The 23,422-nt window shown below is 42.9% G+C and overlaps 1 protein-coding gene across 14 annotated transcripts in view; it reads right to left on the bottom strand.

The window, feature by feature from the left end:
• Positions 1-23,422, bottom strand: part of ryr1 (ryanodine receptor 1) — a 178,284-nt gene that overhangs the window by 15,223 nt on the left and 139,639 nt on the right. For 9 of the 14 annotated variants that reach the window (XM_062962718.1, XM_062962723.1, XM_062962726.1 and 6 more), the window contains 15 exons: positions 20,743-20,880; positions 19,270-19,382; positions 18,980-19,076; positions 18,564-18,670; positions 17,267-17,318; positions 16,108-16,179; positions 14,801-14,900; positions 13,929-14,008; positions 13,704-13,780; positions 11,629-11,702; positions 10,752-10,769; positions 3,332-3,412; positions 2,794-2,882; positions 1,426-1,554; positions 1,114-1,218 (listed from right to left, as the gene is read on the bottom strand). In XM_062962718.1, the coding sequence (XP_062818788.1) occupies positions 1,114-1,218; positions 1,426-1,554; positions 2,794-2,882; positions 3,332-3,412; positions 10,752-10,769; positions 11,629-11,702; positions 13,704-13,780; positions 13,929-14,008; positions 14,801-14,900; positions 16,108-16,179; positions 17,267-17,318; positions 18,564-18,670; positions 18,980-19,076; positions 19,270-19,382; positions 20,743-20,880 (1,332 nt within the window). The remainder of the gene's footprint in view (positions 1-1,113; positions 1,219-1,425; positions 1,555-2,793; positions 2,883-3,331; positions 3,413-10,751; positions 10,770-11,628; positions 11,703-13,703; positions 13,781-13,928; positions 14,009-14,800; positions 14,901-16,107; positions 16,180-17,266; positions 17,319-18,563; positions 18,671-18,979; positions 19,077-19,269; positions 19,383-20,742; positions 20,881-23,422) is intronic. The other 5 variants (XM_062962727.1, XM_062962725.1, XM_062962722.1 and 2 more) reach the window with 1 other exon arrangement.

The following is a 23,422-nucleotide window of genomic DNA, read 5'->3' on the forward strand; positions in this document are numbered from 1 at the left end:
AAACTCACAACAACCCAGTGATTCCCTGCAATGAAAGCCTTCGACAATACCAGAATGTTCTTAAAAATTAGTATGTTTGATGTTAAAACAGTACAGGGAAGATTTAAAAGGTAAATTGTGGCACATGGAGCCTTTCAGAAATCACATTCATTTTCCTTTTTGGACGAAAGGGGAATTCTGGAGGGGGTCAGGAGCCACAAAAAACATCCGCAGAGGTCACATGCTTTGCCTGCCTCTGCTTTAGCATCACAAAAAGGTAAGGGAACTAGAAACATCTGCATTCTTTCTGAAATTCCAGGTGTTTTCCAGGGTGGAGGAGAAGCATTCAAAATAAGGGAGAAGGAATGAGGGGAGAGGAGCACTTGCACTGGTTCTGTCAGGCTGACCAATATTGTTGTGGAATAAAGGAAGGCCAGATGGTGAAATACAAAAATGGTCCTTTTTAGGGGAAATGCCCAAAGCTGTTGCTAAGGTCAGGAGGAGGGCAGGGACGGGGGAGGCACAGAGCAGGCGAGCCTGAGGTTAGTGCAGAGATTAAAAGGGAGACCACACCCCACACCATCCTCTTTCCCAGCTCATGCTTCCAGATATCTCCAACCTCTCTGCTTTTCACTCTCCCAATAATACATGAGAATACAGGAAGAGCGTTGACCCAGATTCCAACAGACCTGTTGCTACAAGAGCCTAAGAGCAACCCTGATGACATGGAACGTATTCCATGGTAAATGCTTGGTTTTCAAATTTAATGGCACAGCAACACAAAATGCATAAATGCTTAGTTTCCCCCTACTGTTGGGTAACCACTCTGTTCCTGATATCTGAAGTTCCTTGGATGCTGTTTTAGAGAAGGTAACCCTTTAAAACGCACTTACTGGAGGAAATGTGGTAAAACTTTTCCTCTCTACAGCTCTCCTTGTGTTCTCATGGATTACTGGGAGATAAGCTAATCCTTACGAACACATTAATGGAGGAAACGTGGCATTGCTTTACAATTCTACAATAAGTCTGTCTCCTGGTATTCCTTTACTCAGTCAATGCTCATGTCATCCCTACAAAGAGGGACCTCTTAGACACCTCCCACCCTTTGCACAGCTTCTTCTCTCTTATTTTTACCTGAGCCAATTTCATCATCATGTGAGCAAAGACATGAAGAAAACCAATGACAGCGTCCCACAGTCTGCTATGTGCTAGGCTTTGCTGGTTCCCAGTGCACGGTCCCTGGGGAGGAAGGAAAGAAGGAAAACAAAGTGCACACTTTCATATCAGGCAATTATTGCTGTATATTTTTAGCAGATCTTTGGCATTTCAAATTGTTTGTTTGGACTGTTTTTACAGCATATTTGGTACGTGCAGATGTGAATCCAAGTCGTTTGTAGACTTACGGTAAACCCATGAATCCCATAGGGTTTTCTTAGGAAGGAATACCTGGATATACTCGGTAAGGCTGTTGAAGACCTGCTTGGCCACCGCCATGGCTTTGGAGAAGTTGCGTTTGCCTTGCTCATCAATCACATCCTTGCCAGAGTAATACCAGTAGAAGTCACTGATGGACTCCTGAGGAGGGAAGAGGTCAAGAAGTAACTTTGCCTGCCCTGCTTTCATTCTTTTTCAGAGCCAGAGCAATGCTGAATACAACTATGTTAACTCTGGATGGAGAGTGTGACTTAGAGCAGCCCCTTGCAAACTCCCATTTTATTATGTACTAGCTGTGCCCAGCCACGCGTTGCTATGGCAAAGTATGGTGGCATAATTACTACATAGCATTACTGCGCATTGAACTACCTTTTCTGTCAAATTTGTTGTATCACATGATGTTTTAGTGCTTAATTTGTAAAATCATCACCTAATTTGATGCTTAATAGGCTTTTCCTGAATCCCTTCTTATTATCCAACATACTCACTTATCCTGCCAGCCTGTTTATGTTGGATAAGTGAGACTCTGCTGTATATTGATAATCTAATATTATCTGCTTAGAACTGGATTATATGAGGCCCTTTCTTCACAGCTGTATAAAATGCACACTGAAGTGGATTATATGGTAGTGTGGAGTCAAGATAATCCAGTGCAAAGCAGATAATATAAGATTATAAATGGGTTATATAGCTGTGTGGAAGGGCCTTGAGCCTACACTGCCATATAATCCTGTGCAAATTAGATAATCTGTGGAAGAGGCCGAGGCCTAAATCTGCCTTTCCCCTGGGCTGAGTTGGTTGCTAGGAGACCAAGTGGTCAGAGATTAGTCCTCTAACTGGCAGCAATTAGATAAAAACAATTATTGCTCTCCCTCTAATTAGGACTTTATTTTTCTTTTCTTTTTGTTGTATCAACCTAGAGGCATGGATGATGGATTGTGCTGTCAAATTTCGAGGTTGGGGGGCCGGTAGTTTTGTTGTTCTGTTGGTCGCCGTGATGCCATCTCTCTTTTATATAGATAGATAGATGCTAGGGATATAGAACTTGCAGCATAGAGGACAGAAAGTGTCCTGTGGGGTTCCTGCAAGCTTCTTCTACTCCAATCAAGATCTGAGGTATTTAATGTCATGCACAGAACTGAGCAAAGGATATTGCTCTCTTTCCTTTCTTTTTAAACACATTGCAAGCTGCAGCACCAGTGAGGACATACTGACTACTTATCCCTTGAGAAAGGAATCAGATCCTGATTTAAAAGCAGACTTTAAGGATGCAGAGGTATCAAGGGCACCATGGATGGACTTCTGGACATGAAGCCACTTTAGCTCCAGAACTGGATTGGCGTGAGGCTTTGCCAGTTTTCTGTGCTCAGATCAGCTCACCTGAAGACGCAGAAGGTAGTCAACCGTGCAAATTATAATGTTGATTGTGGTTGTGTTTCCTGTCTGTGTCCGCAGGTAGTTTTGAAAATCTGGGATAAAAGACAGCATTGTGAGAAACTGGTATTGGATTCTAGTGACCTCATTTCCCAGGCTCCCTTTATTTTATCTTCACAATAAACTTGGGAGGCTTTTCTTCTTTGAAATGTTGGAGGGCACGGAAGAATGAGTTAAAGAGTTCTTTCCCCATCATCACTTAAGTTGAGATGTATGTGCAGAACCAATGCTTCTGGACATCTGACCCAAATAGCAACCCGACATATGTCCCTTCATCACATCCCCTCACTTTAATGAGATCCATCCATCCATCCATTGCCCTGTTCATGGCAAAGCTGACTGGAAGGTTCTTTTGATTACAGTCCACAAGTTTCCAGATTTTGGATGTCCCAATGTATATTACTCTATCCATTCCCATCTGAATCATTTGCATCGGTTGTAACAGCCTCCTTAGCTTTGCTCTCAACCCACATCACAAACCTACCGTTGTTGTGACCTTCACATAGGAGCTGCAGGAACCGAAAGAGGTCCTGTGTGAACAAATCGTCGGCCATCACCTTCTCTCCTAGAGCAGGGAAAGGGTCAAGGGAAGAGACAGAACTGGCCAACATTAGCAGGAACAACATGGGGGCAAAGGAGAGACAGAGAGAGAGAGAGAGAAGGGAAAATAAAGGGGATTCGGGTTTCCAGGGTGGAGCAGAAGGGGAGTGTGCGTTTAGTACACAATTAGGATCTCCAAAGTCCACATGAGCAGGAGAAAGGCAAACCCACACGGCAAAATGCTTGCTGCACACAGGGCATGGTGCACTCCTGCAAGCCTCATTCGGGACAAAGCTCTTGTTTGGTTGTTTCAAACCCAGCCTGAAACCAAGGGCTAAAATCACGGCTCCTTGTTTCAAGGGAACGTCATCTGGACAAAAGCAAAGGAAGAGCCAATAATATTCATTACACAGAACAAACCGGGAGGTCAAGGTGGCAGGATTCCAGGACCCTCCCATTTAGTGGATGCTGGAGAGAGGGTGAGACATGTTCCTGCAGCCAGACACAGAACAACAAAAGTCTCCTCAGGGTTTTCTAGAGGATTAAGTCCTTGTTGTGCATCTGGTGACATGGACATAGCCAAACACCCCAGTGCTACCATTCTCCATCAGCCACTTTACGGCTTGTGGTGGAAGGTGAATTCTGTACAATACATAGTTCTGCCAGGGCAGAGTTGTGTGATATGTCTCCTGATGCAGGATCTCAGCCAGCATTTGAGAATGCTCCTCAGCATTATAAACAACTCAAAAGTCAACTCCAGGCATGTAGAAAACTAGCACAACAGGGAGAAGGCTTTAGTCTAGTCCCGGCTGCTACATGGAAGGAATTTTTTTTTTACACTGGTAAAGATAATGGCTATTATCGGTTATGTATTTCAGAATTCTGCACCTTCTTTAGTGTAATATATTAGTTGGCTCTAAAGTTCATGAGAGGAGAACTGGTCAGCACTTTGTTGGATTTCCAAAGATAATCAAAAAGAGTTAAGAGAGAGAACAAAATAAGGCAAGAAATGCTATTTAGTAGCTATTCCTCAATTGCAATCCAAAAGCCACCAGTAGTTTCTGCTATGTTTACATGATGAAAAGTATAAAGGACAAAGATGAAGAGTCAACATTTGGAGTTTCCATCATATGCTGAAAAGGCATGCCTTTCAAACATTAAATTGAAAAGCAGCTTACCTCTTCAGCAGCCCAAGTGACCAGTGGAAATGATAAACAAATCATTGACTGCACTACAGATTTCTCTTCCACGAGCATGCTTTATAGCTTCATTGGACAAATGAAGATAAATGCAGCAGTTGACCTTTCATGTAAAGCTTTTCACCCTGTCTCCAGCCTGGTGGTCATAAATATAAGCAAGAGACATATGGTGGCATACAACACAAGCAAACTAGAACTGTAGTCTACTTAAAAGGCAATGGTCAATAAGGTCATCCGAATTTCAAATATTTTCAGAGTAAAGGAAAGGACTCTGGTGTTACCCTTAACGTGGGAGCTGAGCTGGAGTGAGGACTGCAGTAGTTGACCCAGAGTTAGTAAGACAACAGACGTGCCATGCATTTAGTTCCTGGATCATATGGCTCCATTGGGATTGTGGATATTCTTGGTCAGGAAAAATATTCCATCTAAGATTCAGTATCAAATGTTTTCTAAATCCTTACACATCTGATGATAGAATTACATATTTAGTGGGAAACAAAAAGAGGAATCAAATATAGGTAACTTGAGTTTTAACTGAATACTATTATTAACAACTAGTTCCTTCTAATGTATACTTGTCCTTCTGAGGCCAATTTGTATAGTTCAGTGCTAAAGGCAAAGACTTAAGAAGGGGAGGGATAACGGTGGTCAGATCTATGCAAAATACAGGTAGTGTGTGAGGGAGGACTTGGCACGGTACAAAAAAAATTCCAAGTATTACGACCAAGTAACAAGCAACAGAAACAAAAGAGTAAAGTTGTGGTACATCTGGAATACGACAATCAGCCAGTGGCCCTTTAACTTTGCAGGTTAACAGAATTAGTTGCAGAAGGGTCATTCCACTGATCGGTTCACACCATCCGTTTTGCGGCATTGGTCATTAATGAAGATATGAATCCAGCGGTGTTAGGGAGGCCAAGGAGAATAAATGGGGTTGGCCCATTCGCAAGAATTCAGGTGGATCCATATTGTCTTCGCCTGGCATTAATGACCAGCCCCTTTTCCATTGTAGGTCCGCTTCGTGGACGAAGCCCAATCATCCCCTGATCACATTCCCCTCTTGCTTTGTGGAGGAGTGCAAGGGTTGAGGGGGTGGCCGTGGTGCTTGGGAGGGACAGGCGTGGGGCACAGGGAAGGGAAGGGAACGATGCTGCCCAAAGTCATCGCAGTAAGATCTGTTTTTGTCTAAGACTTACAGCTGGAATTAGAACTCTTCTAGAGCATTAAAGACGGCAGTGACCTGGAACACAAGCAGCGACACAGGACGACACAAGGAAATGAGAAGGAAGGCACATGCATGGCAGAGATACCGAGGAGGACAGAGTAAAAAAAGGAAAGTACTACAACAGGGCTGGGCAACTCATGACCTGTGGATGACACAACTGATTTGACATAACTCATGACACAACTGATTTGTCCAAAATTTCCATTACTCAATTTGGCACAATTTGAATTTTGATGGTGCAATTGCAACTCAAAAAAGCTACATTTTCTTTCAAAAACAATGCAGGTAGAAAGCCTTTGATTTGGTTCATAGCAGAATCACAGGCCTAGAAACAAGATTCTGATTTAAAACAAGGAATGTCTTGTTTTCAAAGGGGTAGAATGTGTTTTTGGAAGCGATAAGCCTCATTGAAATTCAATGATGCTGAACTTAGCAACTACAGCAGTGGATGTTGTCCCCAGGCATCCCTCCACTGCTTGACATTGTCCATTGTTGTACAAAATACAATAATGATATCACAAGGGTTGTACATCGAGTACAGAAGGACCGAGATAACAGAGCACTAAGCCACAAAGAGAGGAGCTAGAAAGAGAAATACAGTTGAAACTGACCACACAGATATTTTACAATGACATGTCCAAGAGCATTAAACACGAATGAAGCAAGCATATTTGCAAGGCTGCCTCAAAGGAATTATAAGGACTTTCCCACTAGGACTGTCCCATTACTGAAAGAGAATCGCCAAGACAGACCCTGAAGCATTAAGCAAGAGTTTAATATCAATAAGAATTTCTAAAAGCATAGTAGGTGCCCTACTAGAAGGAAGCATGTAGTTATAGGGAAGCACATCTCAACACCTTTTTCTGGAATACATTTAACGTTAATTGTATATATGCTCTCGAACGGGGTGGGCAAAGTGTGGCTCTGGGGCCAGGAAGGATATTTGGGTGGCTTTCAGGACCTCCCAAAATCCCCAAACCAACCTTTCTATGGTCAAAGTAAGGCAATGAATCGCTGCTCCTGCAAGACTCCCAAGCGCAACTTGACCTGTTAAATAGGTGCATCGTTTAATATAATAAAAATCTAAATATTTGAGAACTCAAAGGGGGCATCCATCCACTTTGGGATTTTTGCTTTAGTGTTTGGGAGTCCAGATGGCTCCCAGACTTGCCACCGTTGCCCATCCCAACTCTAGAATGCATTAGAAAAATCATTACAGCCTTCCTTACAAAATGGCCACATTGCTCATAAAGCTGTTACAGTTACTAATTATTCTAAATGCACATTAAAGTATGACTTTGAACACTTTTATTCTACAGACCGCCACTGCTCAGTTACCACACTTGTATACCCTATTTACTCGAATCTAAAGCTCGCCTTTTTTGGCTAAATGACCTCACCAAATTTAGGGTACTCACTAGATCAAAATAATATGGTAATCTCAGTGTCGAGTCAAAGTGAAAGGGGAAGCTGCTTCAGGAGGTGCACCTGGAGCTTCTGTTTGAGGAATATCATAACTAGTTTCATTATCATGGCTCAATGCTATGCAATCCTGGGATTTGTAGTTTGGAGGTGCATCTGCATCCTTTGGCAGAGACGGCTCAAGACTTTTAAATGTATTATTATTATTTATAGTATTTATACCCACCCTTCTCACCCTGAAGGGGACTCAGAGCGGCTTAGAGAACACATATACGGCAAACATTCAATGCCGATTATACAATTAACAAGGACAGACAACACAGACAGAGGTAAAGGCAGTTTTCCCATCTTATTTCTGGCATCTTGGAGGCCGTGCTCGACTCCAGCCTAGAGGGATGCTGTCTCTCCATCTTCCATGCCGAGGAGCTTACTCCCGATCTATGTCCTTAAGGCCACCTTTATTACCTCCCCACTAAAGGCGGTACCTATTTATCTACCCACATTTCTGCTTTTGATCTGCTAGGTCAAGTGAGCTGGAGCTAACGGCGGGTAATCACCCCGACCCAGGCTCAAACTGCCAACCTTTTGATTGGCAGGATTTTTCTGGAGCACAGCAGTTTAGCCTGCTGTGCTAAGCCTGGCCCCTTGTAGAAACCTCCACGACCCCACAGCATTGAACCAAAACAGTTAAAGTGGATTCATTTTGTGGCATATATGCACCCCAAGATTTTCTTTTCCATTACTGAGAGCTTTGGTGTTCTAATACTTTTGTTTTTAAAGAAGGAATGCTAAGCAGGCTGCACCTGTAATAGCCAAATTACAGAGTGCACATTTTATCGCTATGCATATTTGGCAGCAAATGTTTTTTTTTTTTGGTTTTGAGTCTATTTATTAGACTCAAATAAATATGGGTGTATATATATATACTTATATAAATCTGACAAATACAAGGCTGTGCTACAAACACTGTTTCAATACCAAGAACGTTCCTTACATTGCCACATGACTGCGACGTTTTCATAGCAAATTGTTACAAAAAGGCCACATTGTTACCAAAAAATTCATTGCAACAGTGCAGCAACAGAGTTACACTTACATCCTGTATGGTTATCATTTCACGTGTTACTACACAGATAATATAAAGACAGAGGTCACATTTTGATGGATCATTGTGCTTGCTATGAAGCATGAGGGAATGTGGCCGGGTGTCATGTGGTGCATCTACACTCGAGTCTGTAGAGACCTGACAGAGGATCAACAGGGAATGCTTCCTTAATTTGGTGGTGGTGGTGCATGTTTGCGTGTATAGAGAAGTGTGACCTGTCTTTCCATCCAATAGGCAGAAGCCCGGCAAGGAGGCTCTGCAAGGTGAAGGGATGTGGGAGGAGGCACAATCTGCAAGAGCACAGCTCTGGAGACCAGAATTGAAACCTTTGGGTGGGTGAACATATGCAGTTAGTGTGCTCAGCACCAGTTTGGCAGCTTGAGGGCAGGGCAATAAGGTACAGCTCTGAGGAGGGCTTTTTAAAAAGCTGAAGGTCATGCGCCAAATTGAGTTGAAGACTCTTTGCCAGACCCACCAATCCCCCTCCCCACAAAACTGATCAGAACCCCATCCAATGAAGCATTTGACTCTGAAATGGTGCAGTTGATTCTATCAATACCTGCAAATATCCTATCTAGGGGAGCGTTTGCTGTAAGTATAATGGAGCATAAATTTGTCTTAACCCAGTTCTTAAGAAGAATAGGAGACAAATTCAGATACTTTATATGTGATTTTAATGGCACTCCAACCAAGGGGGGAATCCTATGCATACTATCCTATGCATACTTATCCAACTCATGGCTTGAAAAAATGATAATCCATCTGCTACTACTCCAGGAACTCAATCCCAGAATTAAATCTTTCTCAGGCTCTTGTTCCAGTAATGCCAGACAGACTGTTCATAGAGTTGCCATTAAAAGGAATGCGCCACCTCAGTCATAACAAGGCAACATTAAGTCAGGTAAAGCTAGGAAGTTGGACTAGCCATATGTTCCCTAACTGAGGCCCCATCGACTTTGTCATATAATATACCATAGTTTGGAACTCCATTATATGGTCATTGTGGATTAATATAATGCAGTTTAACTCACCATATAATGCAATTTCAAACTGGCAGTGTAGATGAGGCCTGAGTATCTCCAGATGTATCTCCTAGTTCTGCTAGTTGGAACTTATTGAATCTAACATTTCATGATATAAAGTTTGACAAGACATTGACTATCTGCTCTTGTTTGCTGTACAGAGTATTACTTCTTGCCTGCTACAACCACCAACTAATCCTGCATGGGATGGATTGAGCTTTTCTAGGACTAGGCAGAACATAAAAGAAACATTATAGAACTGTGTTGTCAAAGGCTTTCATGGCCGGAATCACTGGGTTTTTGTAAGTTTTCCCGGCTGTATGGCCATGTTGCAGAAGCATTCTCTCCTGATGTTTCGCCCACATCTATGGCAGGCATCCTCAGAGGTTGTGAGGTCTGTTAGAAATGAGGTAAATGAGGTTTATATATCTGTGGAAGGTCCAGGGTGAGAGAAAGAATGCTTGTCTGTTTGAGGCAAGTGTGAATGTTGCAATTAATCACCTTGTTTAGCATTGAAAAACCTTGCAGCCTGGCTGATTCCTGCCTGGGGGAATCCTTTGTTGGGAGGTTTTAGCTGGCCCTGATTGTTGCCTGTCTGGAAAGAACAACACTTAGAAAACAGGGGAATTCCAGACAAGCTGCATTCAAAGCTAATCAAGGTGGTCAATTGCAACATTCACACCTGCCTCAGACAATAGATTTGTTAGACAACTAATAGATCTGTTTTTGATTTATAGTGGTCAGATCTAGAAAGTGAAAAAGGAAAACAATACAACCTTGTTGATCAGGAATTTTGGATATTTATGACATTTGTTTAATGGCTGACTTATAAATCTTATGGTAAAGGAAATGATACTTGTTCAGGCCTTGGTGGTGGGGTTATATGTTTGTAAAATGTTCATTGTTTTGTGTTCTGTTTCACTGTAAGTTGTTAATGTATATAAATAAAATTAATTAATAAAAAAGGAAAAAAGAATGCTTCTGGAACATGGCCATACAGCCCAGAAAACTCACAGCAACCCATTATAGAACTGCTTGGTGATCTCAAGCATTGTGATACCATTAACTCTAGCAAATCATCTCCGCAGGGAGATGTTATTATAGCTGTCTCCAGAAATGCAAACAACCTGCCTCCCTCCCTAACTGCAGCCTTTCTGATTCTTAGTCTTCATCCTCGCCTTGTATCCCCTCAAAGGTCATAGCTCTGAATATGTAGCCCATTCCTCAGGCCTTGTGGTTCTAAGTCAGAAGGGGGGGGGGGGGTTCTGATCAGTTTTCAGCCTTAGGACCCATTGGGTTAGAAAGAGCTATTAAAATAAACAAATACAGTAGCTGACCATTAAAGAAAAGAAAAAAAGATTAAACTGAACAAAAGCAAACAGATTATTTACCATTTTCACGACTGATGACTGAGGGAAGGGCATCAGTGTAACCAGGAGAGGGGAGGGAGGGGAGGAAAAGAAGGAGGGAGGGAGGGGAGAAAGGAGGTGAGTGCAAGACATCACAGCAAAGAAGGAAAAGGAGATGATTATAAAAACAACAGAAAAGGAAAAGAATAAAAACCCAGCATGTATTAACACAACATTAATGTGGAATGAAGAAACGGATGGGACCAAAAACCCGAGATCAAAAAGGAGTCGGATAGGTTGAAAGGGTGAGAATCCATTATCGATTTTAGAAATATCAATTAATCCACGTCTCACCAGGAGGAAGCTGTGAACACAAAAAGAAGAGGCAGAGCACTGGGGAAAGGAGGCCAAAGGGGGTGGGGGTGGGGGCAAGATGTCCGTCTGATCTAGGCCAGGACTGTGGCAAGGGGAGCCCCGTGTCCCAGCAGCCATGGACTGCAAAGCCCCTCCTCCACTCCTTCCCAAAGAGGGAGGAAAAGGAGCCAAACTAGGCGGCCCACTGCGGTCAAAGTTAGAGAAAGAACACAGGAAGCTAAATTCCCAAACCGCTCCCTTTCTTCCCATATCATTCACAGTTTGCCCTGTTTCCAGAGGCAGAGAAGATGGAAAGAGATATCCAGCAGCTAATTTGGAAATTAAGTCAGATCTATGCTATTCTATCTGCCTGGCTTCAAAGTGGAATTGGCAAAATAGCTGGCAGCTGGACAGCCTCATTGTAGGAGGCAAACAGACAGGAAACGATATTTAAGGCATCATTGAGCGGGACAGGATGGGCTGAACTAGGGGGTAGGAGAGCTGATAGACAAGATGGGCTTAGAGGACTCTTCAGAGGCTCAAAATGGGGCAGAAAGAGACTTACTCGTTCCATCTTCTGTCACCATTCCCAGTCCTTCGGCTTTGTTTTGTCGCTCAAAGGCGTTGAGATCCAGCACACTGTTGAATGAAGGAGAGGATGGAAAACCAGGCCAGGTGAGAAAAGGAACAGAACTTGAGGGAGGATAGAGGGATAATGGACGGTCGAAGGTGCAAAAAGGCCCACAGAGGAAGCTGCCGACCCTTACTTCCCTTGGCCAAGAATAATGCAACTTCCCACCTGTCAGTCATATTCACCCACGGAAGTGGAACCAGTTCTTCTTCACATCAGAGCAGCACCCCAACAGGGCAGAGTTGATGCCAGCCCTAGAGCCCCATTATTTTTTCCCCCATTTGGGCTGAGTGATCATTTTCTTTCCTATAATGTCCCAAATGATGTTGATTCTGGGAAATTTAAAAGGGGAGTTTCCCCAAGACACCCTGCATTTAGGGTAACCCACGCCTGAATCAGGTCTGGGTACAAAGCAATAGCTTTGATCAAAAGTAGGGGAACCTACAAAACTGTAGATAAGGAAGAAACAGATATTAGTTTGGAACCTTATATGTACAACAATATGTAGTATTTAAATAGAATATTGTGACCCCTTAAAGAAAATATATTCTCTTAGAAATGATTATAGAATACTAATAGTTGTGAAGTATTGCACCGTATGCAACAAACATAAATCTATGTTTATTTGAATAAATAAATAAATAAACAAAAAAGTGCCCTCTGGCAGCACAAAGTAACTCATGGTGTGCTTCCTCTCTGATGTGGGATGCCACATCAACTGCCTTCGAAGCCAGGAGGGTTCAACATCTTACTGGGCTCTGACTGTCAAACATAGGAAGCAAAAAGGCTTTCATGGCTGGAGTCACTGAGTTGCTGTGAGTGTTCCAGGCTGTATCGCCATGTTCCAGAAGCATTCTTTCCTGACGTTTCGCCCACATCTATGGCAGGCATCCTCAGAGCTTGTGAGGTCTGTTGGAAACTAGTCAAGTGGGGTTTGATATAATCCTGCATATGGCTTTGGCTAAGGTTCTTGATTTAATTGTCTTGATGTCCTGGCAATGCACTTATTTTAAGATTTTAAAATTTTAAAAGTTTTGAAATTTTAAAGTTTTACAATTTTTAAGTTACAAAGTTTTGAAATTTTAAAGTTTTACAATTTTAAAGTTTTAAAGTTTAAAAATTTTAAGTTTTAAATTTCCTGACCCTTAGACTTGATGTGTTTGTGCGGGACTGTGTCCCTCTTCTTATGAGCTGTTCATTGACTGTAACAAAGTGAATTTGAACTAGGCAAGTGGTGTTTATATTTCTGTGGAAAATCCAGGGTGGGAGAAAGAACTCTTGTCTGTTTGAGGCAAGTGTGAATGGTGCAATTGGCCACCTTGATTAGCATTAAATTGTCCACCATGCAGCTGTCTACAAGGGACACAGCAATGCCCAGACACGAATCAAGGCACATGAAAGGCACTGCAGGCTAACTCAACCAGAGAAGTCAGCTATAGCAGAGCACGTGATGAACCAACCTGGACACAGAATATTATTTGAGAACACAGAAATGCTTGACCACTCTAACAACCACCACGTCAAACTACACAGAGAAGCCACTGAAATCCACAAGAAGCATGTGGACAATTTCAGCAGAAAGGAGGAAACCATGAAAATGTACAAAATCTGGCTACCAGTATTAAAAAAAACCTCTAAAATCAAGACAGTAATTAAAGAACAACATTCAGAAGACAGAGGAATTCCAGACATGAAACAATTAGGGCCAGCTAACACCTCCCAACAAAGGATTCCCCTATGCAGGAAGCTGCAAAGCTTTTCAATGCTAATCAAGGTGATTACTTGCAATATTCACATTTGCATCCAACAGACAAGAGTTCTTTCTCCCACCCTGGACCTTCCACAGATATATAAACCTCCCTTGCTTAATTTCCAATAAACCTCACAACCTCTGAGGATGCCTTCCATAGATGTGGGTGAAACGTATGGAGAGAATGCTTCTGGAACATGGCCATACAGCCCAGAAAGCCTTTGACAACACAAAGAACAAGATTATCGCAGCTACAAACCTGCATGTCTGCATTAGTGCTTGGATGCTCTGGAAGAACCCCACTTCACGTTTCTCCTTCAGATAATCCAGCATTTTCTGAAGACAGAAAAACATCAATTATCAGTAGAGGGAAGATAGCCTCATTGCTAGGTCTTTTGGAAGCCAGACTACATGCTACATTAAACAACAACCAAACATGCACAAGAGCAACTTCCCAATAATTCTTATTTTCTTTCCTCCATACCTGCTGCACTTCCTCGTTGCCGCCATTCAGGATGGAGATGCCCAATTTCAACGTAGACGATACCATGGCACCAGGCTCCCCTAACAAGATTCAAAGAGAGAAAAAATTGTGGCTTTTGTCTTGAACTTTGTAGTTGATATTAGTCTAAGTATTTTCCCCCCTGTTGAATGATTCAAGTTACACAGGTTAAGTCGAGAGCCGATACAGCCTTCCCACATTTATTTATTTATTTTTTTATTTACAGCATTTATATTCCGCCCTTCTCACCCCAAAGGGGACTCAGGGCGGATCACATTACACATATCAGGCAAACATTCAATGCCTTTTTAACATAGGACAAAGACAAATAACATAGCTCCGAGCGGGCCTCGAACTTATGACCTCCTGGTCAGTGATTCATTGCTCTCCCGTCTGCACCACAGCCCCTGGTGCTCCTTGAGATACACTGGCCTACAATCCCCACAATCTCAGTCAGCACAAACCATGGCCTGTTCTGGCCAACAATGATGACAAAATATAGTACAAATAATGCTAGATCCTAGAAGGTATCAAGGTATCAAGCCCAATGCAACTCTCAAAGTTACGAGTTTGATTCTGAACGTTTTGATGTGATAGTTCAGAAGATCGTTTTCCCAGCCCCAGCTAGTGATTATTTTTTGTGCCTGAAACATAGTAAGATTCCTAGGAATGGTTGCTTGGGTTTTCCTTCAAAAAATAAAGTCGTTTGAAGAAAAAACACTGGATGAGCAGCTTTCTGACTTTCTCACAGCTCTCTACTGGCCCATCTTGAAGTGTCATATCTTGGAATGAAATTATCGAGCCCATACAATCCATCATCTACTGTAGGGTAAGAGATGAAGGGCTGCCTCTACCTTTGCAGGCACTAATCATCTGCAGAACCATCTCGGCTGCCCCTCGGTTGTGCAACCGGGACTGTTGGTAAAGAAGCTTCTGTTTTTCCATCTCCTTCTCCTGCAGGGTGACAAGAAAGCATGAGGTCATGGCTAGGAATCAATGACAGGCTACCTAGCTGTATATTACCTGCAGGAGGAGAGTGCTAGGATGGTTACAATGGTACGACTTGGGTTTTTGGCATGGTTATAGTGACAAAGATTTCTGTTTGGAGTATCTGCATAACAACTCATTCTCTCTCTGGTCTGGAAATCCTGTGACCTAATGATTTATATCCCAGCCTGTGATGTAAAGCTTCTATAGTTCAGCCATCTACCTGGAGATTCCATCTGAAAATTAGTAAGAACTTCCTAACGGTTCTGGCCCAATCTACTTGTCCGAATGTATCTCCTCCTATGAGCCAGTAAGATCACTAAGATCATCTGGAGAGGCCCTGCTCTCGGTCCCACCTGCCTCACAGGCACGGCTGGTGGGAACGAGGGACAGGGCCTTCTTGGTGGTGGCTCCCCGGCTGTGGAACGCCCTCCCTGGAGATATCCGACAGGCTCCTACCCTGCTGGGATTCAGAAGGGCCATGAAAACATGGTTATGTGCCCGAGCTTTTGATGAGTAAATGACAAAGTTGACATGGCCTGATTTAAGGATGAAGCATGAGGATCTCGGACGAATGGAATTAATTATATATACGTTTTAAGGTTTTTATGTGTTTTAACAATGTTATTAATAGATCTGTTTATATTGTTTTGTTTTTATGATTGCATTTTGGACATTAAATTTTGCAAATTTTTGTAAGCCGCCCTGCGTCCCCTCGGGTGAGAAGGGCGGGGTATAAATATTGTAAATAAATAAATAAATAAATAATAACTGTGATAGCTGTTCAGCAGTGGAACTCTCTGCCCTGGAGTGTGATGGAGGCTCCTTCTTTGGAGGCTTTTAAGCAAAGGCTGGATGGCCATCTGTCCGGGGTGCTTTGAATACAATTTTCCTGCTTTTTAGCAAGAGGTTGGACCGGATGGCCCACGAGGTCTCTTTCAGGCTCAGCTGCCTTCAGTTCTAATCTTACCTGCTTTTTAAAGTATTAACCAATGGCGTTTACTTCTCTGGGATTAATAATAGAACTTTCAAAATGTACATTTGGCATCTATCTTGAAACTCAGGGAAAGTTTGCAAAGAAAAGGAAGAAAGTTTTGACAAAGAATGGAGATGGCTATGCTGAAACATTGGAAGAGGCTGTACACAGATGCTGTATGAAGAGGGGTTTACTTACCTCAAAGGAAAGTTCAGATTCTTCCCCTTCTTCACCCTCTTCACCCTCTTCACCTTCAATTATGTGGCAACTCTGGAGTTCAGCAGAAACATATGTGGCAGGACATTAAAAAAACGGATTGTTACTGATGGAGAACAAACTCCCTTCACTCAGTTGCCCATCTCTACCCTATTGCAGTTAACAGCAGACTTGTACTCAAAAAGAAAGCAAGGCCAGCATGTCCTCTCCTTCCTCAAAAGGAAAAGCTTCAGCTTTGTGTGTTAAGTTACTGCAGGCAATGGAACTGTGTGGCAGTCCCAGAATTCTCACCATGTTGGCTAAGGGGCTGCTGGAAGGTGTAATGCCACCACTTTTGGAGGGTGCAGCAAAAAAGAATGGCAACCCCACTATGTATCTATCTATATATATAAAAGGGTAATGAAATTTCAGCCTAGGACAAAACAACAAAACTACACATCCCAGAAACACTAAACTTGGCAGCACAACCCCTCATCCATGCCGCTACGTTCATACAACAAAAAGAAAAAAATAAAGTCTTAATTAGAGGGAGAATAATTGTTTTTATCCAATTGCTGCCAGTTAGAAGGCTAAGCTCCGCCCACTTGGTCTCCTAGCAACCCACTCAGCCCAGGGGACAGGCAGAGTTAGGCCTTACTTAGGCCTCTTCCACACTGCCTATAAAATACAGATTATCAGATTTTAACTGGATTATATGGCAGTGTAGACTCAAGGCTATACAGCTATATAACCTATTTATAATCTTATATTATCTGCTTTGAGCTGGATTATCTTGACTCCACACTGCCATATAATCCACTTCAGTGTGCATTTTATACAGCTGTGTAGAAGGGGCCTCATATAATCCAGTTCTAAGCAGATAATATAAGATTATAAATATAATATGTAATAATTACTGTGATATAATAATACAGAACAATATAATCTCTAAAATCAGGACAGTAAATAAAGAACAACACTCTGAAAGCATAAGCCACAGCAACGCGTGGCCGGGCAAAGCTAGTACAATATAAAAAGTATAGATGTAGTCTGTATGACAAGGGCTTTAGTCTCGCCTCTGGAACTGCTTGTGTAACATAACATTTAAAACAAGAGCAACTAAAATAGATTTCCCAGGAATAGGTCCCCATCTCTTGCTCACCTTTGCCATGATGTCAGCATAAGCCATGTAGAGATAGTCTACCTCCAATTTGCTGAAACAAAGCAGAGTGGGGTCAGGATCCAAAGAGTGCTGACATTCTCTCTTCTACACAATCATAAAAGGCACTGCCTCCTGTTTTTCTTTAGCAACCCTAGCTCTCTAAGAAACAAACATCCCTCTGTGGTGAAAAAGTCAGAATGGTCTCTGCCAACCTGGTGCTTTTCAAGTGTGTTGCACTAATCCTCTCACCTCCCCGATGCTGCATCTGAGGAAAAAGAGTTGGTCCACAAAATCTTATGCCACCAACTTCTTACTCTCCGTCTCTAAGGTGCTACAGGATTCTTTGTATATTGGGATTCCAGACTTACATGGCTATGTCTTTGAATTCAAGTTTGTGTAAAATCTACTTGAACTGCACAACATTCACACATGGATTGTTGTTGATTTTGCAACCTGTATGTTTTCTGTTCAGGAAACAGGATTTATTGCACCAAAATGCACTAAAAATCACATTCAGATTTTGCATAGAATAATCCCTGAATTGTGAGTTATCTTTGAAAGATGAAATCTCCAGTGACTTTCTCAAAGCAGGGAAAAATGGCAAAAATAACATTGGGTTGCTATGAGTTTCTGAGCTGTATGACCATGTTCCCGAAAAATTATCTCCTGGCAGCCATCCTCAGAGGTTATGAGGTACAGTAGAGTCTCACTCGTCGAAGCCTCGCTTATCCAAGGTTCTGGATTATCCAAGCCATTTTTGTAGTCAATGTTTTCAATATATCGTGATATTTTGGTGCTAAACTCGTAAATACAGTAATTACAACGTAACATTACTGCGTATTGAACTACTTTTTCTGTCAAATTTGTTGTATAGCATGATGTTTTGGTGCTTAATTTGTAAAATCATAACCTAATTTGATGTTTAATAGGCTTTTCCTTAATCCCTCCTTATTATCCAAGATATTCTCTTATCCAAGCTTCTGCTGGCCCGTTTAGCTTGGATAAGTGAGACTCTACTGTATATTGGAAACTAGGCAAGGGAGGTTTCTATACAGTATCTGTGGAAGGTCCAGGGTGGGAGAAAGAATAAACCTTCCTTGCTTAATTTCAATATATTTCACAACCTTTGAGGATGCCTGCAATAGGTGTGAGTGAAATGTCAGGAGAGAATGCTTCTGGAACATGGCCATATAGCCCGGAAAACTCACAGCAACCCAGTGATTCCGGCCATGAAAGCCTGTGACAACACAAAAATGACATTGTTGCTCTGATCCATCCCTCTTTTCCCATGACTCACATCTTCTCTGTCAGGGCTGTCCTGCTGAAATGCAGGATGAGCTGATGCAGGGGGTCAGGCTTCTTTTCGGCTTCTTCCTCTTCTTCCTCCTCCTCCTCTCCTGGTTTCTACATCCCATTCCACAACACGAGAGAGAGAAAGAGAGAGAGAGAGAGAGAGAGAGAGAGAGAGAGAGAGAGAGAGAGAGAGAGAGAAAAGCATTGCCACATTATACATTAGCTTGGACTCACAGGCAATGGCAGCGTTCAGTTCAGTAGCAGCCTGTTCAGACTTGTGCCGGCATGCACAAACTTTGGCCCTCCAAGTTCTACAATTCCTAACAGCTGGAGTTGAAGTCCAAAACACCTGGAGGGCCCAGGTTTGCCCATGCCTGCTTCTAACTCTTTCTGATCTTTACCATGTTCTTTGATACTTACAGACAGGTCGTCGATCATCCTGTCTTCAAAAGGATGCTCTTCACTCAGGATCCAGGAGATCTTGTAGCTCTCCAAGAACATATTGCAAGCCCGGTGCCTGGAAAGCAGACCATCCATTAAACCAGTCACCTGGTTTTTGTTGAGAGACATAGAGGGGGCTGTAAGATCTACAATACAGGTGGGAGAGCAGCTGGTGGCCTCTGCATCAGTGCTGAGGGATGTCTAGATGGATGAAGCCAAATACAAACTGGTGGACCGACAGGCAAAACCTCCCTTTCACCTTAACTCACCTGGGCAGGTTGTATAGAGGCGTCATGCGGAAGCAGGCCACCACAGCACGTCGGCGTTGCTTGGAGAGCAGTTTGTGCCACACGGCCTTCTTTGACTTATATGGGTGCTCTGTCTGTGGGGCACAGACAATGATGCTCATTCAGGAGGGAAGGTGGCCATGTAGGCCACTTAATATATATAATTTTAAGTCTCTCTCATATATATATATATATATATATATATATATATGTATATGTATATGTATATGTATGTGTGAGTGTGTGTTGTATTATCTATACACATAATAAAAGTGAAAAATTTGTATCTGTGTATGTGGCAGAGGTGTCCACTTACACAGACAGCCTCCAGCCTCCACAAACAGCTATAGCAGGAGACACCCATGGCCCTCCCTCCACTGACATGCAGGTTATGGTGAATGCCATGATCATCTAGCCCAAATCCTGCCCGTGTCCTCCACAAACACCATTCTGCCGCCACCCAAGTGAAGGCGTTAGTGCGGGGACAATTTCATCCTAGATATTCTGTTTCTCCTACAGAATGGACATCCCAGGGTTCCTTAATTTGCATGACCCTGCCCACTGCCTCTCCCTTAACCCTTTCCTATGCCTGCCTATGGCACACAGTTAACAGAGGAATTGATCAGGTACTGAATAAGAGGTTTGGGGAGAATTCACCATGATTTACAGGAGTTGTACTTGACCTACATCCAGAGAGCACTGTTAACCCATCCAACAATGCATCTGGACAACATTTGCCATGGATGATGGGACTTGCAGTACCTTCACTGATACTGTGACCCCCACTGACAATGGACTGGGACCAAATTTCGCACAGAGAAGCCCCATGACCAACTGAACATACTGCAGGGATTAGTGGGAATGGACCTTGCATTTGGGAGTTATAGTACACCTACATCCTGAGAAATTGTGACCCCACCGACAATGGACTAGGACCAAATTTGGCACACAGATCCACATGGCCAACTGTACATAAAGCTCTGGGGGTGATTGACCTCAGATCTGGGACTTGTAGTTCACCCTTATCCAGATAGCACTGAACCCAGCCAACAACGGATTTGGACCAAACTTCAGTGATATTACCTAACATCCCAAAATAAACAATGCCTTCTTCTAATAACCTGGGCAATGCCAGGTCCCCAAGCTAGTATATATATAATATTAAGCCTACCTATCTATATATATATAGATAGGTAGATAATATTCCTATCTAATCTATCTATGTATATAAAGCTATATAAAGCTATATATATAAAGCTATCAATCTATTCAACTGTGGAGGCCACTGCTTTAAATGGGCAGCCCCGAGGTGTACTGTGAGTCCTTCAAGTTGTCAGGGTGCAATTATTTTAATGAACTCCTCCATAAGAACAAGACTGTGACTGTAGTGAAGATCCTCAGCAGGACTCGGCCAGATCATCCTGCGTGCTAGCCCGGCTTGCTTCTTTTATCTACCTGCTCCAAGTGGAAGAGCACAGCTGAGACTTCCTGAACCCGCTTGACAATCTTCTCTGGGTTGTTCGAGTCCTCGGCTTTGCCAGACATCTCTTTGTAGAGTGCCATCTGCCAGCGCATGGATGAGGAGTTCTCACACTGCAAAGCAAAAGTGAGCATCAGTGCAGCCGAGAAATATAGAAAGCAGCTTTTCTTCTGTGAGAGTGCAGAGAAGGTCCACACTTGGCAAATTCAATGAACTCTTTGAACAACAACAACAAAACTACAGAGGAAGACAGGGAAGATAAATGGGTGAACTGGAATATATCCACAAACTTCAGTCCATCCACAGGGCCGAATAGAGACAATGGTTTCCTGGCAATCTATACATTTTATAACACCAGTTAACACCCCAGCGTCTTGAATGCCCTCATGGCTAATTTGTCACATCTGAAAGCTGAAAGCATTTACAGTTTTGGAATACTCAAGAGACATCCAAAGTCTCATCACCACATTGGCCCAGAAAGTACAAACTAGCTTGGTTTGTATAGTAATGCATTTGTGCGTCTCAAATTGCTCATATTGAGCTAACACAATGGCTCTACTAGCTCATTGAAAAAGTTTGGGTCCCCAAGTGTGGTGAAGTGTGGATTTTGGTTTACAGTTATGTTTAATTGTAGGTAGAGGTTTTAAAAAGTTAAGTATTTGAGTTAGCATTGCTTGGAGGATTGGTAGCCAGTTCAGCACCCTGGGGCGGGTTGCCATAGAAACGAGGGCGGAGAGGGCAGATTTTGAAAAAAAAGAGTCAGTCTGTGTTCAGGGAACCACAGGGAAGGCTGGTTCTAAGGTATTGAGAATCAGGAAAGTTAAAGGAAGAAATAGTCCTCTTGAGAGTTGTTTCATCGAATGTTATCATTGTAACCATTAAAGAAGTGTACCTCTAAGAGAGAAGCAACATTGAAACCGTTACGCATATGTACATCAATAAACTTGTTACCGTTTTCTAACATTCAAGCCTCTAGTACATACATTTTAAGTCAAGCTACGCTACACTTTAAAAAGGGAAAAACATCTCCCTGCATCCTTGGTGGTCACGACGTCGCACCAAGAAAATCCCAGCAGACTTCAAGGATGCCATCATCATCACTCATCAAAAAAAGGGGAAATAACACACTGCAGAAACAATTGAGATCTCCCTTCTTACCTCCTCTGGGAAAATCCTCACAATAACCCTTGCAAACTGCCTTCTACCTGTCTCAGAATCCCAGAACGGCTTCCGCCCCTCCAGAGGAACCATGGACATGATCTTCACTGCACGGCAGCTCCAAGAAAAATGCAGGGAACAAAGCCAACCTCTGTACATTACATTCATTGACCTTGCAATGGCATTTGACACAGTGAATCGCAGTGCTCTCTGGATCATCCTTCAAAAGATCATATGCCCTGACAAATTTGTGAACATCCTGTGACTCCTCCACAATTATATATGGTAACAGTCTTGGACAGCAAAGTGACCCATTTAAGGTGGAATCAGGTGTTAAACAGGGACGTATTATTACCCCAATCTTATCTTCATCGCTATAATACTTCATCTTGTTGATGGGAAGCTTCCCACCGGAGTGGAAATCATCTATTGGACAGATGGCAAGCTGTTTAACCTCAGCAGACTGAAAGCCAAAACCAAGGTCACCACAACATCTATTATAGAACTCCAATATGCTGATGATAACATAGTCTTTACACATTCAGAAGAAGACCTACAAGCCACTCTAAACACGTTTGCAGAAACATATGAGAAGCTCGGCCTCTCAGTGAACATTGAGAAAACCAAAGTGCTCTTCCAGGAGTCACCAGCCAATCCCTCTGCAATGCCAGGAATACAGCTTAATGGTGTAACATTAGAAAACGTTGACCATTTCTGTTACCTTGGCAGCCACCTCTTCACAAAAGTCAGCATCAATACTGAAATACAACACCGCCTTAGTGCAGCATTTTTTCCAAATGAAGCAGAGACTGTTTGAGGATTGCAACATCCATAGGGACACCAAGGTGCTTGTTTATAAAGCTATTGTCCTCCCAACCCTGTCATATGCCTGCAAAACGTGGACTGTCTACAGACTCCTGGAATGATTCCATCATTGTTGCCTCTGAAATTCCTGCAAATCTCTTGGGAAGACAGGCAGAAAAATAACAGCATGCTGGAAGAAGCAAAGACCAACAGCACTGAAGCAATGCTTCTACGCCGACAACTCCGCTGGACTGGCCACATTGTCCGAATGCCTGATCACCGTCTCCCAAAGCAGTTACTCTACTCCCAACTCAAGAACGGTAAATGGAATGTTGGTGGACAGGAAAAGAGATTTAAAGATGGTCTCAAAGCCAGACTTAAAAACTGTAGCATAGACACCGAGAACTGGGAAGCCCTGGCCCTTGAGCACTCTAACTAGAGGTCAGCTGTGACCGGCAGTGCTGCAGAATCTGAAGAGGCACGAATGGAGAGCAAAAGGGAGAAATGTGCCAAGGGGAAGACGCATCAAGCCAACCCTGACCGAGACCACCTTCCACCTGGGAACTAATGCCCTCATTGTGGAAGAACATGTGGGTCAAGAATAGGGCTCTACAGTCACCTACGTACCCACAGCCAAGACACTATACTTGGGAGGCCATCATACTCGGACAACGAGGGATCGCCTAAGTACGT

This window comes from Anolis carolinensis, unplaced genomic scaffold (assembly GCF_035594765.1).
Source record: "Anolis carolinensis isolate JA03-04 unplaced genomic scaffold, rAnoCar3.1.pri scaffold_10, whole genome shotgun sequence".
Taxonomy (NCBI): domain Eukaryota; kingdom Metazoa; phylum Chordata; class Lepidosauria; order Squamata; family Dactyloidae; genus Anolis; species Anolis carolinensis.